This window comes from Calliopsis andreniformis, chromosome 5 (assembly GCF_051401765.1).
Source record: "Calliopsis andreniformis isolate RMS-2024a chromosome 5, iyCalAndr_principal, whole genome shotgun sequence".
In the NCBI taxonomy this organism is placed as follows: domain Eukaryota; kingdom Metazoa; phylum Arthropoda; class Insecta; order Hymenoptera; family Andrenidae; genus Calliopsis; species Calliopsis andreniformis.
Genome location: NC_135066.1, coordinates 22,738,921 through 22,756,779, shown reverse-complemented (window position 1 = coordinate 22,756,779; position 17,859 = coordinate 22,738,921). Strand labels below are relative to the sequence as shown.

At 34.6% G+C, this 17,859-nt stretch overlaps 4 protein-coding genes and 1 long non-coding RNA gene across 8 annotated transcripts; 1 reads left to right on the top strand and 4 right to left on the bottom strand.

Annotated features, from left to right (window-relative positions):
* Nucleotides 1-1,073: 1,073 nt before the first annotated feature.
* On the bottom strand, nt 1,074-2,000 carry LOC143179677 (uncharacterized). The gene has a single exon (XM_076378991.1). The coding sequence runs from the start codon at nt 1,998-2,000 to the stop codon at nt 1,074-1,076; it is 927 nt and encodes a 308-aa protein (XP_076235106.1).
* Nucleotides 2,001-5,438: 3,438 nt separating this feature from the next.
* LOC143179750 (uncharacterized) lies at nt 5,439-7,755 on the bottom strand. The gene is made up of 2 exons (XR_013002002.1): nt 7,519-7,755; nt 5,439-7,461 (listed from the first exon to the last, which is right to left on the bottom strand). It is a non-coding gene; the product is annotated as an uncharacterized LOC143179750 (long non-coding RNA).
* A 74-nt stretch (nt 7,756-7,829) lies between these two features.
* Txl (Thioredoxin-like) lies at nt 7,830-10,402 on the top strand. Its single transcript, XM_076379086.1, has 4 exons — nt 7,830-8,186; nt 8,769-9,036; nt 9,440-9,723; nt 9,801-10,402. Exons 1-4 carry the CDS (start codon nt 8,089-8,091, stop codon nt 10,012-10,014), a joined length of 864 nt encoding a protein of 287 aa, XP_076235201.1. The 5' UTR covers nt 7,830-8,088; the 3' UTR covers nt 10,015-10,402.
* Nucleotides 10,403-10,428: 26 nt separating this feature from the next.
* Nucleotides 10,429-17,847, bottom strand: Med16 (mediator complex subunit 16). 4 transcript variants are annotated; one of them, XM_076379081.1, is made up of 14 exons: nt 17,322-17,847; nt 16,348-16,509; nt 16,072-16,270; nt 14,975-15,221; nt 14,722-14,877; nt 14,486-14,658; nt 14,055-14,382; nt 13,771-13,978; nt 13,508-13,682; nt 13,287-13,433; nt 12,998-13,211; nt 11,198-11,307; nt 10,897-11,042; nt 10,429-10,797 (listed from the first exon to the last, which is right to left on the bottom strand). In XM_076379081.1, the coding sequence occupies exons 1-14, from the start codon at nt 17,381-17,383 to the stop codon at nt 10,674-10,676; spliced, it is 2,451 nt and encodes an 816-aa protein (XP_076235196.1). In that variant the 5' UTR covers nt 17,384-17,847; the 3' UTR covers nt 10,429-10,673. The 4 variants fall into 4 exon arrangements, with proteins under 4 accessions (XP_076235196.1, XP_076235197.1, XP_076235198.1 ...); XM_076379082.1 differs by having other exon boundaries at nt 14,486-14,652; XM_076379083.1 differs by having other exon boundaries at nt 16,348-16,494.
* Nucleotides 11,301-12,676, bottom strand: LOC143179748 (uncharacterized). Its single transcript, XM_076379085.1, has one exon. It carries the CDS (start codon nt 12,674-12,676, stop codon nt 11,516-11,518), a length of 1,161 nt encoding a protein of 386 aa, XP_076235200.1. The 3' UTR covers nt 11,301-11,515.
* Nucleotides 17,848-17,859: the final 12 nt, after the last annotated feature.

Below are 17,859 nucleotides of genomic sequence, written 5' to 3'. Positions count from 1 at the left end.
GAATTGACGCAATCTATCACAAACTTGCCTGATATGTTCTCGGTGCTGTTGCTCGTCAACGGATGCGATCAGGATGTCGTCTATATAGCAAAACGCGAAATCCAGTCCTCGCAAGACGACATCCATGAACCGTTGGAAGGTTTGCGCCGCGTTCTTGAGTCCAAAGGTCATCACGTTATATTCATACAACCCAAATGGCGTGATAATGGCCGTTTTAGGGCGATCCTCTGGGGCTATGGGAATTTGGTGATATGCCTTAGTTAAGTCCAGTTTTGTGAAGATATTCGTCCCGTCCAGTCTGTAAGTAAAGTCTTGAATATGCGGTACCGGATATTTATCGGGAGTCGTAATATTATTTAACCTCCGGTAGTCACCACACAGCCGCCAATCCCCGTTTTTCTTCCGAACCATATGTAAGGGACTAGCCCACGGACTGTCCGATGGCTGACAGATACCCTGAGCAATCAAATCGTTGATTTCGGCTTTCGCCACTTTTAACTTTTCAGGGGTCAATCTCCGGGCACGCTCGGCAATTGGTGCACCTTTGGTGGCTATATGATGACGTACCGGATGCAGAGAATTCTCCTGTCGCTGTAAAGTCCGCGTCACGTCAATGTATTCCTGTAAAAGTTGTCTGAAAGGATTATTAGCGTCAATGGTAGTGAGGGACGGTTCTGTCGAAGTCATTATATTACAAACGGTCCGTAAATCAGTCAAACTGTCGATTAAACGTCTGTTACGGATGTCCACCAGAAGACCATAGTGTTTTAAAAAATCAGCGCCAATGATGGGTTGCTGAACTTTCGCGACGATGAATTCCCACGCGAAAGGGCGGCGCAAACCTAAATTCAAAACGCGTCGGCAGGACCCAAACGTATCGATCGGGGTACCGTTTGCCGCAAAAACCTTAAAGCTAGAGGGGGTGGACTTTCCTCTTGCCGAGCACAGCGGCAATGCAGAAATATCCGCCCCGGTATCTATAAGAAACCTTAAACCGCTAATTCTGTCGCTGATGATGAGACGGGACTTCGCGCTGCACCCGTCCGACGCCGTCTCCACTCGGGGGTACTCCATTAGTTTCCCTGTTGCGGGGTTGTTGCTGATCCTGATGACGCTGCCGTCGGGGGTGGCCCAGTCCACCCGCATGGGATGACGCAACGGTGGGCCCTCTCTGCGTAGCGCCGATGGTAATGGCAGAGGCCGCCTCTGCCTTCGCGTGACCTCGAGCGGAAGGGTGGCCTCCCTTCCCTCGAACTGGATCTGCGCCGCCAAAATGCGCGCGGCCTAGCATCGGCCTGACGGGACTGCCGCATGGACAGGGTCTCCACCATATCTACTAACTTCGCCATCTTCTCCTCCAAAACGGAAACGCGGTCAGAAGGCGCCATATTGGGGGTCTCGACCGCGGCGACTCTGGGTGCCGACATCTCAACGACCTTGTCGGCTAGCAGCGCCAACCGCTGCAAATCAGCAGTGTCCGATATAGCAATAATGCTGCGGACGTTTTCAGGAAGCTGTTCCAGGAACAATGAACGGAGGACGGTTTCGCCAACTTGCCCGCCGGCGAGGTTTCTTAGCCGCTGAAGAAAATGTGACGGTTTTTCATCCCCCAATTCAGACCCTCTTAAAAGCCGCCGGAGTTTCGACTCAGGCGATTCGTCGAATGTATTGATGATGCGTCTCTTGATTTCTTCAAATTTACCCGTCGCTGGGGGTGAAGTCAAGACGTCAGCGATAAACGGCAAAACCGTATGGTCCAGATGCGTGATGATATAGCGGTATTTAGTGTCATCCGTCGTGATTCTGGCTAGCTGAAATGTCGCCTCCACCTGGGCGAACCACAAAGTTGGATTTTCCTTCCAAAATGGCGGTAGCTTTTGGAGGGTTGCTGCACTGACCGATGGCTCGACAGCGGGGACGCTGGCCCCCTCAGGCGTGTCCGCCATGTTGGCGGCGGTCGGCGTGGCGTCGCTTTTCGTAGGCGTGTGTAATAACGACATTTTTCAAAGTTTTTTTTCCCTATTAAAATTTACACACTACACTGCTTTTCTGACGTCGGGGTCACCACTGTGGAGGTATAGTCAGGAAATGATAAAGGGGAATTGACTTTATCAGCACTCCACTGGTAAGGTTTAAACAAGAGTTATAATAAGGTTTATTTAAAGTCTAACACAAGTCTATAATACACACTTAACACTCTAGGAATATAAAATATAAAAATCTGTACACTAAAACTAATTATAAAGTATGTACAGCTCACTAGAGTTTCTTTATAATACACGTTAAGTTTAACGAAACCTTTGCACAGAATAACACGTCTAACGCCTAGCACGCTTACCAAAAGAATGAATGAACGCTTGCCGGAAAAAGGGAAGGTACGCTTTCCGGAAAAGCCGGGAAAAGCCGCGTCCCGGAAACATGCGGCGCCCTCAATACAAAAATGTCGCGCGCTTAAAATTACAGGAACCGCACTTTTCTACGGAGCGGCTGACTCAACGACTGTGCCGCCACAGGCCCGTGCTGCCCTGAGTTGGCACGCAAGTTTCGAGAATTTGACGCACCACTACACATGCAACTATACGAGCTGCGTGTTTCGTTCATGTCGCACAAGAAGTACAACCACTTGAGGTATATTCAAAATAATTAAAATGAATACAAATAATACAATTAATATAGATTTCCTCAAAATTATCTTCTGGAATGTAAGGAGCATACGACAACGTCTAGCAGAAATCCAAGATATCCTAAAAAAGATAGATGTTCTAATTTGTGTAGAATAATGGCTCAAAGAGGAAGATAACATTTATTTTGCAGTTTTTTTAACCTACAGAAAAGATCGAATTCACTCAAAAGGAGACAGCATCATTATATTTATACGAAAAAATTTAGCCTTGTGACGTTGCGCATAGCGCCGTCCCCGTTTTGGTGAATTTCGCGAAGTTTGTAATAAGAAGCACCGTATGGCTCCCTTGCGGAACACATACCGAGAGGCGCCTCCTGGAGGAAAATATCATAAATTTGAATCGTCGCTAATTTCGGGTGCCCTGGCCGTGCAGTTTCCGGATTCAGGCGCCATATCTACACCGGGTGGTACAAAGGCCCTCCACCCTCGAAGTTGACGGACTTGCCGCCTCCGCGGAAGACCAGAGAGCCACAGGAAAATCTGTCAACAGCGAGCTAAGGGATGGTCCCGCGGTGCTGCCCTTCTACAATGGCTCAAGAGAAAGGCGAGCGTGGAAGCGAGCCCAGAGATCGTTGCTCAGGCGGCAGGAGCCATAGGGGCCGAGGGGCTGAAGCGCTTGCGCGGGGGAGGGACGTGCCGCGAATCGGGGAGGTCGCATGCGCGCGTGCTGAGCGTCGTCACTCGTTGCTGATACGTGACGAACGCTACAAGCGACTAGTGAAATAAGGGTAAGCTGCATAGATTACCTTGGTCTAACTATCGGGCACGGAGTGCCGTTGGTGCTAGGCGCGATTCGGGTTTCCTCCAGGGCGTCTCCGATATCGCGGTATTGTGTAATTCGTCTCTATTGTATCGCTTATTCCGGTGTCACTACGACTGACACGATTTTTTAACGGGCGAGTCCATGCGTTCCGATATTGTTAGGACGCGTGTTTGTTACTGCTGCTGACCACGTGTGTAATCTTTCGTAACCGTGCAGAGGGCACGGTCCAGAATTTTGTTAAATAAACACCTGTGGAAGATACGATCGATTGGCACGAAAGTGCCTGGTGCCCATCCGGACAACTGTCCTTCTGTCGAGCGACTTGCAGGGCGGATACGGCGAAGTTATCAGGCTATCTTGCCTCGAGCTCACGGCAGCTCCACACAGGAAAAGCTCTCATCCACTACCTCGCTGATAAAAATAAGCCTGAAAGCCTATACAGAATGAGAAATATAAAAACATCCGATCAAACTGTGAAGACAATAACAACTGCATTTTAATGGGAGACTTCAATGCACATCACAAGAACTGGAACTGCCGATACACCGACAAAAATAGAAACGGATTTGCGAAAACAATTCAAACATGGGACCTCTTCCTACATTATGACAACTCACACACACATAGATATGCTTTGTAATACAAAATCAGTTTAGAAGTCCTAATCAATTATAAAAAAGCTTCAGCTATTGCCATAAAAACCTTTAAAAACAAAAGAAAAAGCTTCAAAAAATTTTCAGAGAGCATAGACCTGAGGACAAACACAAATTATGTATGGAATAAATGCAGAATTTTCCAAAACAAATGGGCCAAAATAACTCCTCAACATAGAACTGAGAACTTACAAACAGATAGCAAAATAGAAGAGGCCCTGAATAAAATAAGTCCCTATGGGTCCAAACGGATCCTAATTGGCTTCCAACATGTCAACACAATGAGTTTTTCGATGCCTACTTATACTGAATTCAATATTGCATTAGATAACAAGAAATTGAAGTCGGCTGCGAGAATTGATGGTATTGACTATGAGATTCTGAAAAAACTACCCGTAAAATTCCAACTATTATTATTAGATATCTACAATCAGATGTATGAAAAAAATGAATATCCTCCTAATTGAAAACAGCCCTTTATCCATTTCATTAACAAAGCGGATGGGAAAAGTCTACGCCCAATATCACTCACTTCCTGCCTCTGTAAATTGTTTGAAACACTTATACAAAATAGACTTCAATGGTGGGTAGAATACCATAACTTAATCCTAAATAACCAACAAGATTTTAGAAAAGGAAAATCTTGCATAAATAACGCAACAACCCTAGCACTAAAAATCGAAGAATCGTTTACTGAAAAAAAGGAAGTGTTTGCGGCCTTTATAGATGTACAAGGAGCCTTTGACAACGTCAACACTGACATGCTGATCACTAAACTTGCCTCAATCGGATGTTCAAAAAATATACTCCAATTCATAAAATTCTTAACATACTAAAGATGTATATTTACAGAGTCCATGGGAACAAATTACAGACTCCTGCATAAAGGAGTTCCTCACGGCAGAGTACTCAGCCCCCTGCTGTACATACTATACCTTTTAAATGTCGACGCTAACTTGCAGAAAAATGTAATAATCTCACAATTCGCTGACGATATAGCACTATACACAAAAGTTTCATGTACTAAGGGAGGTAAAAACACTTTAGAAACAACTGTTAGAATTATCAAAGAAAATCTTCTAAAATTAGGCTTAGAAATTACTCCAAATAAAACCACATACGTACATTTCAACAATAAAAAAATATTACCTGGTAGCACTGAAATAAAAACTAACGACTATACCATAAAATTCAGCGAAACCGTTCGATTCTTAGGAATAATTTTTGATTATAGAATGACATTTATCCCTCATACCGACTACATTAAAAAAAATGTATAAAAGCTCTTAACATAATAAAATTCTTACGGGGCACATGGTGAGGCTCTAGTCCGGAAACATTAACAGTATTATATAAGAGCTTTATTCATTCCATTATTGAGTATAATTCTTTCATATATTATCCCAAAAGGAAAAAATATAGCGCAAAAACTAGAACAAATACAAAATATCGCAATTAAATCTGCTTAGGATATCGCAACAGCACACCAACTAACATTCTCTTAGCAGAATCCAAACTCTTATCTATAAGAAAACGAACAAGATATTTATACGGTTCATATCTAGCAATAGTTTTATCTAATAACAATCCCTTTTCTTGCACAGCAATAAAAAGCTATTATAATGTAACGAAAAATAAACGACAAAAACAAAAAACAATTCTTAGTTAAAGCATAGTATATTCATTGCACTTAGCCAAAAAAAATAGACACTCGAAATAACTACAGCATTTATTATCAAGATTTCAAAACATTAACGACCAAAATTTCAATAGATATTGAACTAGGTATTGAATTTAAAAAATCGACATATCCTAATCAGATGCTAGAAAATCTACTAGAGGAAAGCGACGCGTATACTATATGTACAGATGGTAGTAAAATTTCGAATAACAATCATGTCGGATCAGCTTGTATCTATCCAGAACTAAACATAAATACCAAGATAAGTATCGATAAATATGCTTCAATAGAATGTGTTGCTTTGAACCATGCTATGGACATTGCACTAAATAATAAAGCCATAATATATTTATCCTATCAGACTCCCTAAGTGTTCTTCAAAACTTACAATCTCCTAAAGCATGTATCAAAACCAATTTTTATATATACGAAATCAAGAGGAAGTACAATAAGTTTATACAAGACAGCCCAAATAACAGTTCTCTTAAATTCTTCTGAATCCCGTCTCATATCGGAATATTGGGCAACGAAACAGCTGATCTCTTACAAAATAGCCAAAATAGCAATAAATTCAAGTATCCCTGATTTATCAATAGTTCCATTCACCGACATTTACGAAATCCACAAACAAAAAACCAAAGCTACATACTAAAAATATAATTAAAGAACAAGGTCTTAATAAAGGGAAAAAATATTTTAGACTATATTATACCAACACACATAAACCGTGGTATTGGCGCAAAAACCTAACTAGAAAATTCATCGTTATAATAAACCGACTTAGAGCCGACTGTTACAATTTGGCTAGTTCCCTCGCTCGAGTAAACATGATAGGTAATCCAAAATGTAAATGTAATCATGAAAATGAAGATATAAATCACGTTGTTTGGCAATGCGAACTTAACAACTCCGAAAGAGTAAGATTAATAGAAAACCTACAAAACAAAGATTCAATTACTTCTCTGTATAGAAATATTAATTGCTAAACCAAATATCAAGGCGTGTCTCTATATCTTCACTTTCTTACAAGAATGTAATTTAAGCATATAGATATAAGTCTGTATAATATGTGTATAGTATAGTGCATATAGTATGTAATCACGTGAGCCAAATAAACCTCCATGGAGGTTTGAAATGCTCAATAAAAAAAAAATAAAGGAGAAACTTAGTATTGATAACAATCCTACAGGTATCATTAAAAAAGATTGAACGGTACAAGTCTAACGCATGATCCTTGAAGCATACTCGAACTAGCATTAAGCACTAACATACTTATTATTAAATTTTACTATTTGGGGTCTACCCATTACAAAACTTAAGATCTCACAAAGAGGGACCACTAAAGCTGATAGCACACAGTTTAAATAATAATATAGAATGAGAGACAGGATTATTTCTAGAACTGGTGTATCAACTTGATATCTTGCCTCAATGGTATATATAATGGACAGATTGTAATGTATTAAACTGGTTATGGTAGAGCAGCCAGCCACAGAATCGTGTTGTTCTTCAGTTTATACATTTTTTAATAGAAAGAATAATTTCTTAAAAACTATGTTCTTCAATATCCTTGACGTAAGGTTTTATGTACTTATCAACCTGCAACTAGAAACCAAAAGTCTGTCTCCACCTTGAAGTACAAGAGTAACAAAACTCAATTTCTATGCCTCAGAAATGATACCTGGAATAGGAGATTTGTTATAAATAAGCCAAAATATACGAGAAATGATAAATTTACAAGTTTCTTGATGAAACAGGTTGAATAATTTATCCAATTCAAATCACATTCTTTAGATGATATGAAGTGAAAAATTCAAATTAAACCAAGCAAATAGTTTGCAAACATTTTACAACTAAAAATTTTATGCGCTGACGATGCAAGTAATTATTAGCAAGGAATCTATTCGTTTGCATTTGTTAGGTTACAGAATTGACAGTCATTGACAGTTCCATAATAGATTACAACCAGCGTCTAAGAGGTATCTAGAACAGGGACAAAACCTCTGTATTTTTAACTGTGGCCAACAGAGACAGCACTTTCGAGAGTTTCCAGTTAAATTGGACACCCTTTATACGTACATTCACATGTATATCGAGCCACTTATGATGAATTTTAAATTTATCCAATCACTGTGTGACTGTGGCTTTTGCAACCAATCGTACACCTGCAATATGTTATCGTAAATTCACCATTAGGAAGTTGGAATACGCGATCCCTCTACAAACTCAAAGTGCCAGTCATTCGATATTTTGAAGTAGATTTTACGCTTTTCTGTTATTAATGTCGTATTAGATCATTCAATAAACAATGGGAGCGGTACGTATTATTAACGATGATAGCCAATTCTACGAGGAAATGTCCAATGCAAGGACAAAATTAGTTGTGGTAGATTTCACAGCGACATGGTAAGTATTTTTAGGTTATGTTAGTTATTAGAATTCTAAAACTAGAAACTCTTTTTGATCTGTATAAGCTAAATTATAATTAACATTGCTTTAATTACAAATTTACAAACTTGGAACCAATATTCACCATTCCATTTCGTTTGTATTCACTCCTTATCTTTCTCATAAAATTCTACATACTAAGTTGTATGTAATAAATTTACATTATTTTTAATTAAACACTTGCAAATTAAACAAGTAGAATTAAAAGCTACAGTTAAAACTACTTTTCTCTTTACTAAAGTTATTATATTAATCCTTGTCATATCAAGTTATAATCATTTAAAGTTCCTATATAAAATTATCAGAATTAGAATTCAGAACATTGAAACAAATATATAAAACAACTTTAGAATTTGTAAATTAAAGATTTAAATATTTAAAAACTTTAGGTGTTGAAGATTTGAGATTTTGAAAATTTAAATTTGATCATGCTGAGAAAATGATATTAAGATCCTTAAATGATCCTTCTTTGATATGCCAAAGATTAAAATTCATTTCTCAAAAATATTTCATTATTATTATTGTTATTGTAATCTGTAGGTGTGGTCCTTGTCAGAGAATTGCACCTGTGTTTGAACAATTATCAGTTAAGTATCCGAATGCAGTATTTCTTAAAGTTGATGTAGACAAGTGTGCAGAAACTGCAGCGATGCAAGGTGTTAGTGCAATGCCTACCTTCATATTTTATCGTAACCATACAAAATTGGGATTGTGTCAGGGAGCAGATCCAGTTGGATTAGAATCCAAAATCCAACAGTTCTATGGCAGTGGAGATTCTGAAGATTCTGAGAGTCCAGTGTCTGGACATGTACGAAGTAGTGATAATGTTTATTATCATATTTTTGGAATGATCATTCTTGCTGCAGTTTTATATTATTGGAATAAGTACCAATAAGAAAGTTGTGGTAACTTTCTTTCAGTGGATATTAATATTGTTGTAACATTTAATACAAAAAAAGAAAAACAGTTGAAAATCATTTTCTACCTTCCTGTAAATATTATATCCTAGTAATTTGAATACTGCATTTATGTATAATATGTACGTGTCAAAGTATTAAAGTTGTATTGCATTTACAGTTTCATTTTGAATAAAAGCCCAGATTTATACATATTTTTCCCTGAACGTTTTTACCCAACTTTATTACATATATAATTACAAGCAATTGCCAGCTTATTAGTTTTCCCAAAATCTTTAAATATACATTTTACAGATGGATCTAGCTACATTCATTACCAAGGCACAATGTGAATGTTTAAATGAATCTGATGAACATAACTTCTTACAATGTTTGACTGCTGATGATGGATATTTGGAAAGTGACTGTGATGAACAGTTAATATTATCCATTGCATTTTCACAAGCAGTTAAAGTTCATTCTTTGAAAATTAAAGCTCCCAAAGATAAAGGACCAAAAAATATCAAATTATATATTAATCAACCTAGAACAATTGATTTTGATATGGCAGACTCAAACACAAGCATTCAAGATCTTACGTAAGATTTGCTCTACTTTTATTATATATCACAGTCTATTCTAATGTTTTTATTAACAGAATTATGGTAATGTGCAGATTGTCAGTAAAGGATATCGATGAAGGTAATCCAATTCCCTTGCGTTTTGTCAAATTTCAAAATGTGCAGAATCTGCAGATTTTTGTAAAGGATAATCAAAGCGGTACCGAAACAACGAGGATCGATCACATAGCTGTAATTGGTTCACCAATTTCAACTACAAACATGGGAGAATTCAAGAGAGTGATAGGTAAAAAAGGAGAAAGTCATTAATAGCTAATCTCTTACATATAATGAATTGTAAACGAATGTTATTTTTAATAAACTTTCCATAGCAATCATATTTTACAAGAATGATACTAATAAGGAAATGTTATCACATTGTGCACTTAGATTTCGTTAAAACCGTTCTCAATAATAGTAGATACACAAGCTTCTTGATTTGCTCTATCATAAACAAAAATTAATAATAATAATAAAAAAAAAAGTTTTCTAATTTCCATCTTGATCACTGCGGAAAAAATAACTCTATTTTACCGAAACTTGTAAACTTCAAAATGGAAAACCTGAAAAATTGAGAGAATTTCTGTGTATCCTCTACTAGTTCAAAAATAGTTTGTCCAGAGTGTTGGTAACAGGAAAGTAAACAAATTAAAACAAATTTTTGTGTTTAAGAGAATTTTTTTAATCACCTTCGCAATTTCATTAAAATATAAGTAATAAGGACAAAATAAAACATTTTATTGTATCTTAAATAAAAATATTTTATCTTGCCGTCTCATGACATATAAAATCACAAGTAAAATTCATTCTATTGTATAAACATCAATAAAAATTTTACATTTAATCTTGCGTGTATCGTAATGTATAAAATTGCAAGTAAAACCATTTTATTATAAATATAATCATTATACTAAAGATTTATTATGCATTCAGGGGCTAGTTTTGTGAATACGCCAAATGCCACCACAACGACAGGCTCTTGTCCACCTTTGATCCCATGCTCTAATTGCAGCTGTTCTTGTCATATTCTGAACTTGAGCTTTCCCTCCACATCTGAAATTTTTATTTCCAATAACATAACTTATCGCATAATACTACGAAGCCAAAATAACACACAAAAATTATATTTACAATACGCTATTATATTAATACCTTGTACATTGTTTAACAAGAAGCGGCTGCTTCCCAAGATATAAATGCCTCGTACCATCTACAACTTGACCACTGTGCATACAACCTTCGACCGAATTAAGTTCAGGCACAAATAATAATTGTTCAGGTTCAATACCATATTCCAACTGAAGTTAAAATAGATTAAATATTGAACTGTGTGTCAAAATATAAGGTTTGCAAATTAACCCTCGCAGAACAAACGTGGATCACATCAGATCCAGGTCAAAGGTGACGGGAGTCTGTTCTCCGAAAGTTAACGAGAAGGTATTTATGTATTTACCTGCAGGGGAAAACTTTGATAGAATAGTACAGGAGTAGCTATAGCTGTTATATTATTGCCGTGATGTAATTGAGGTATCATAATTTGATTTGGTAACAGACAACAATCATCTGTAAGAAAGTAGTAGTGGTTGTAACACTTTCTTCTCTAATATATCTATTCTTACATAGGCATAGATTATAATACATTTAGCTATGTTAAAAATAAATAAAACTTTTTATCCTAGAGAATTTAATATGTTCTATCAATAGCACAGCAAGATTATTTAATACATTAAATTATAAATTTCTATATTTTATCGAGCTATTTAACGTTCGACTATACTTCAAATATTACAACTTTCTCATCATTATCTTCCTTTCTGACATCAAAATTGTTTTGTACTACAAGTACGGGCTTTTCATCATTCAAATTCACAGACCATCGCTTCACGGGTTTAGAGTCTGTGTCAATCTCTAAATACACTTCTGTCTTCTCCTGTTTTGGGCTTTCTATACTTGCAATAAAGTAGCTTGATTCAGCTTCTGTGCTTGATGAATTAGCTTTAAATAATTGCGTTTTTTCAACTTGTGTTTCTTGAGTAAACTTGTTTTCAATAAGGTTGTTATCGCTGGAAAACGAATATTTTTCTTCCGTTGTTTTGAAATAATTCGCTTTATTTCGTTCAGCTTTATCTGCTTCTCTAATAAGATCGATAAAAAATAATTCTCTTGGCGAAAGTTGTTCTTGAAGAGATTTAACATCTATTTCATCTTCTGGAGTGATTGTTACTAACTTAAAATAATTCTTTGTAAATTCCCCATGATTTTTAGGAATATCATTTTCTAATTCCAATGAATTTTCATTCTTTTTATTTTTATCATCACCTTCATTCAAATTTACGATATCAATACTCTCAATATCATTGCCTGAATTATGACGTATCACAAGAGGAGGAAAATCTCTGTGCTTCTTAATTTTGTTATGCTGATATTTCTCAAAACTATCTGTATCTTTTTTATCCGAAACAAAATCATTTAACACCTCATCTTCTTTTACGTTACTTAATCTTAAGTTTTGCGGTCGATTGTATTTTGTACTGATCATAGATGGTAATTTCGCCAAATTACTTGTACCATACGATTGCATACTGATATTATCACGTTCGTTGAAATCAAAGCATTTCCAAATTAAGATCAAACACAACATAATAAGAAGCCAAATTATAAACGCAATGAACCAGTAAATAGCCAACCACACAATTGACATCTTATTCGTTTTATTTCCATTATGAGAATAAATCGTACTGATTAAAAGAGGACTCAATATAATCCAGTATATTAAAAAAATACAACATACTAATACACAAAACATTGCTAGTTTGCATGATTTTGAACAGGAAACAATTTTTGATTCATTTTTCTCTTGCAATAATTTATCCTTTTTCAGATGAATTAAAGCTAGTGAGTTTTTATGTTTCACAACAAGATTCTTGTTCATTTTAAGTTACGCGATGTCAAATTAAAGTATAAACAATATGTATAAATTCACGAACAATTTTCTGTATGTAATATGATAGTGAAATGGAAATCTAATATTTTGCGCGAAGTCAGTAGCGCACACTGAATAATACTGAATAAGAAATTCTAGAGTTCCTCTTCACACATAAGGAAGTGGTACTTTATCTCATTTCCTACTGACCAATGCATTACGATAAAATTGAAACAGTTCAAAAGTATCAGAGAAAAATGACTCATGATTTTATTTTCGATATAAATGACTGCTAGTATTAACAAAAATGATACAGATGAAAAAACTTACCAATCAGTCCATCATCAATCTGCTGAGCTTGTGTGTCTCCATTTGGCTGAACTAATTTTGACAGTAAACGAAACAATAAGGCCAGGACATCAAGATTATCGGCACTACGAAGGAATACTGGTAAACATGAAGGACGCAGTAGACCCCATATGCGAATAATCACCAATAATTCCCTCAATGTATTCAAAGCTTTATGGTCCTTTAGCAGCTCATACTGCATAGTTACCACAGAAAAAACATGAATATGAAACGCTTACTCAAATACTAATTAAAATTAATGAATACTAACACCACCAGATTTCATTTGAAGGCGTTGTTCTGGAAGACGAGCTAAAAGATTCAAAGCTAAATCTGCAACCCATTGAATTAATTGCTGCAATGACTGAAGTGTACTTGGTTCTACAGTAAATTCTTTGGGATCAAGGTGTAACAATACCTATAAATTATACATTTATTACTTATTGAAAGACCTATTACTATATACACGAAAAAAGTAAAACTTATGCATACTTTATCTACATCAGTAATTGCATCATTAATTACGGCTGCCAAACTCTCTGCTGGTCCCTTATCGTGTGAAATTAGATCTGATGGACGCAACAAAGATTTAAAAGCTGTTGCCACTGAATGTATCATCAGTAATGACGATAAATCTGCCGCCTTACTTTGTCCTGATATTAACATTCTGAAAGTAGAAATTTTTATTAATAATAAAATATCGAATTTCTAAATAATTTTTAATTGATCTAAATTTAGAGAATATGAAAATAAACCTGTATAAGGATGTTTTGATGCAAAGAAATTGAATGTAATGATACTGCTGTATTGGTTGTAATTGTCTATTAAAAGAGACATCTAATCTTTCACATAATGGTTCAATCATAGAAGATCTCAAACAGAAAAGTATATCCAACCAATCCAGTCCTGTTACTAAACAATATTCTAAGAGTGTACAAGCGTAAGTTAATGTCATGGATGGTCCTGTAAAGAAGAGTTGTAACTCTATACTTTTCTTTTGCCAATTGCTAATTTTATATGTATTGAAAAAAATAATTACCTCCATCAGGTAATAGTTTATATAAGTATAAATTTCCACGTGTATCACAAGCTAAAAGAACACAACCCAACCAAGACAAATCTATATTTGCTATGGAAATAGAATTTTTAAAATACTTGTTATTGGGCTCATCGGATCGCCATGCCATATTTAGTGACGAGAAAGCTATTTCTTTTAAACATTCACGACTTAGACAATGTACAGAAGAGTCTGCCAAAGCTACTATAACGTAACTTGGAGGAGGCAATGTGGTGACTATAGACAATTTTGTGGTCGCTATTGCTGTTATTGGGGATTGACAACGGTATTGTGATTGATGTTGCCATACCTACAAATGCCATATATATATATAATATAGCGAGAGAGAGAGAGAGAGAGAGAATATGAGCAATTAAAAACTTAACATCAATTTATTTAATTTAAACACATACCACTACTGTCTTAAATGGTTCTAATGTTTTAGGCTGAAATAATTTATGAACTGGTTGTGATTTTTCCCGTAATTCCCATACTTCTATAATACCTCCACTTTCACTATTAACAGCAATAACTAAGGAATCCGCATCTTCGCGGACAACGAATTTCAAATGTGTCACACCTGTATCTAAAAAATTTTATTATTTATGAGTGTAAAGACAATTAACATTATAAATAAATTTGTATTTACATGCATTATCCTTAGGTGCACCATCCTGTAGAAAAAAGCTTGGAAGTGCTTGTGAGGTAATAGTACATTTATCATCATTTTTACGCACTAATACTCTGTAACACCTAATTGGTAAGCAAATATTTCCACTGCTTACAGCTATCAAAATATGGCCATCTGAAAATTGTACACTGATCTATTCACTGTCATTTATATGAATATTTTACAGAGATTCATTAATTTCAATATATGCTTTAATTAAAAGCATGCATACTTTTTCCGTAACATAAGTCAACTGCAGTTATTCTGTGCCTTGTACTGCCTAAACTTTCTGTTGATGAACATATAGGATTTTGAAAATCTTTTGTGATCATAACAGCACCAACCATACCAGTTGTTGATACAACTAACACCCCTTCAGCTGCTCTACCTCCAAATTGTCTTACAGAAGGGGCAAAAGGCAAATGATTAAATTTCTCACTATAATGAATACTATCTTTTTTCTCTGTTACAAGTCCTGTCTGAAATTACAATTTCTATTCTTAAATGTACTAAAATTTATGTTAATCCTTAAATGTGTATGTTTGAAGTATTCCATGTATTGATTTTAACACATTAGCAACTAAACCTATTCCTATAATTCCTAAATAACTTTCCAAATTTTACATAACACTCATATTGGATATATCATTTTATGAAACATAAGCAAAAAATACTGTATATTGTAGAACTAAGATTTTATAGGGTTGTAATGTATTAATATGAATGAACATTGAACATAAATATACACACTTTATTATAATACATGTTCAAAATGTATTATCACAGCATGCAGAGATGTGACTGTAGCCAGTATAATTATAGCAACACATTCAAACTTTTACAATACTTTGAACATGTATTAAAATAAAGTGCAGTTTTTTTATGTTCAATGATCACTTATGCTAATATATCACAACAGCATGAAATCCTAGTCCTACATTTACATTTAGTAGTCTCTTCAGTGACAAATATGTTTTTCACTACTGTAAATCTAGTAAAGTGTTAGTAAATATTATGTAATATGTGCTTTGAATTTGTTTTGATGTTCCTTACAATATGATAAGAAAAAAAATATGTGGTTCTGCTTGAAAAACCTAAGATGACCTTAATTTCCCTATAAGAACAAACTCTTTTAGATATTTTTATTATTGTCATCTGTTATATACTGAATATCAATAAATTTTTATCTGAAACTTTTTCATCAGAAGGGCTTAAATGGTTGAAAAATCTTGTCATGTTACGGGATACACCCTGTATTTACATATACACTTATACAACTGGATATACACATTTAAGAATTAAGTAGTACTAAATATAAATTACAGATACCTTTTTCCCATTATGAAACCAAGCTGCACCTAATATATGTTCAGCAACAAAACAGGTGGACCCAATTAAAACCCAATCATTGAGTACATGATCTTTAAACATCCATAATTGTACATTTCCGGTAGAATCAGCAACAACTAATTTATCACCTGGTAGATCCCACTCTAATGCAGTAATGGTATGTATATTTGACAATACCCTAACAAATATAATAATAGTAATTAATACTGTAAAATATTAAAAATATTTAATAATGTATTTAAGAACATTTCATACTTGTGCGTATGCCAAGGCATATCCAAATCGCAAACATAGACATGGGACCCCCATGTTTTTCCACTATTATCATCTAACTCAGTGGTGGTGGTAAATGCTGCTATATTACGACTAGATAATGAGCACAAAGATTGTCCCTCATATAGGCTAAAAATTTCATTACTATATAAACATTAAAGAGTCTTATGAAAATGTCCATAAACATTGTTTATAAAGAAAATATTAATATAATTATATTCAATTAAAAATGTATTGAGGCTTTATCAAAATTTGCTTCTCAATGAAATCAAAGTAATAAATTCAACTCAAAAGGCTTGTGTCACATATGTATGATATAAGTTAGATTTCATACGGTATTCACTAGGTCTCTTTTTACATGATAGATGCGTACTTATTCTTACAACTTATAACTTGCAAATAAATTTTTCCACAATTTTTTTACATAATACACATTCATCATGAAAAAGAAGACCCTGCTGTAATAGCACAGAAATGAGCATACTATAAAAAGTTAATAAACATTTTAAAAGATGATAAACAGAATGAACCAACTGTGTAATATTCTAACAAATGTTCTGAAAAATATCATTCACAATAAAAGAATTATACCTTAGAATAAAGTATTATAATTTATGTGTTAATAGATATTATGAAAAGAAATAAAAAATTCTGAAAAACATTACAAAAAACAGCTTTTTATAATAATATGAATCCAAAACAACTCTTAGAATATGTACATAAACAATATTACTTGTCAGTTTAATTATACTTTAAGTATTTAAAAAATTCCATTACAGGACCCTTTTAACTTATTAATTAACATCAAATTTGTATTCCTTCTTATCAATTTTAATAACAAATAAAATCTCAAATACTATTGAGAACTACTCGTTAACCTCAAATATACTAACATACAAAAATGATTTTATATAATAATTAACTGTCATATTATCAATGAAACGAATTAGACATACCTTTCCTGATTAGTAAAAGGTTTTGACGCCACTCTTCTATGTACAGTGTATAATAAATCCATTTTTACGAGGTTATATTAACAACATGGATATCATATAGATTCGTTTCTTCACACATCACTTTTAATTGCATGTAGTATTCATTATGTTATAGTCGCTTTTTATCCAAACCTTTCTAAATAGTTTTTCAATAATTATAAAATATATATATATATACAATTTAAATAAAAAAAATACAAGCTTTCTGGCGATATTTAAAAACGCTCCGTTGCGGTAAGATTAAATTAAACAAATATTATGAACAGAAGTGCGTGTATTCCGATATTTTTTGTATACTATACATTTCGACGTACGAAAACGTAATATATAAGTTACAAATAATAATAAATCACATAATACAATTGTACCAAGAAAATCGTACGACACATACTCGTACGAACATCGCAGCGTCACCACTAGTCACACAGTTAGCACTGCGTCATGTGACAATAAAACGTGTGTTTGTAATATGTGAGCCTAGGCGAATATGCCCTCTTCA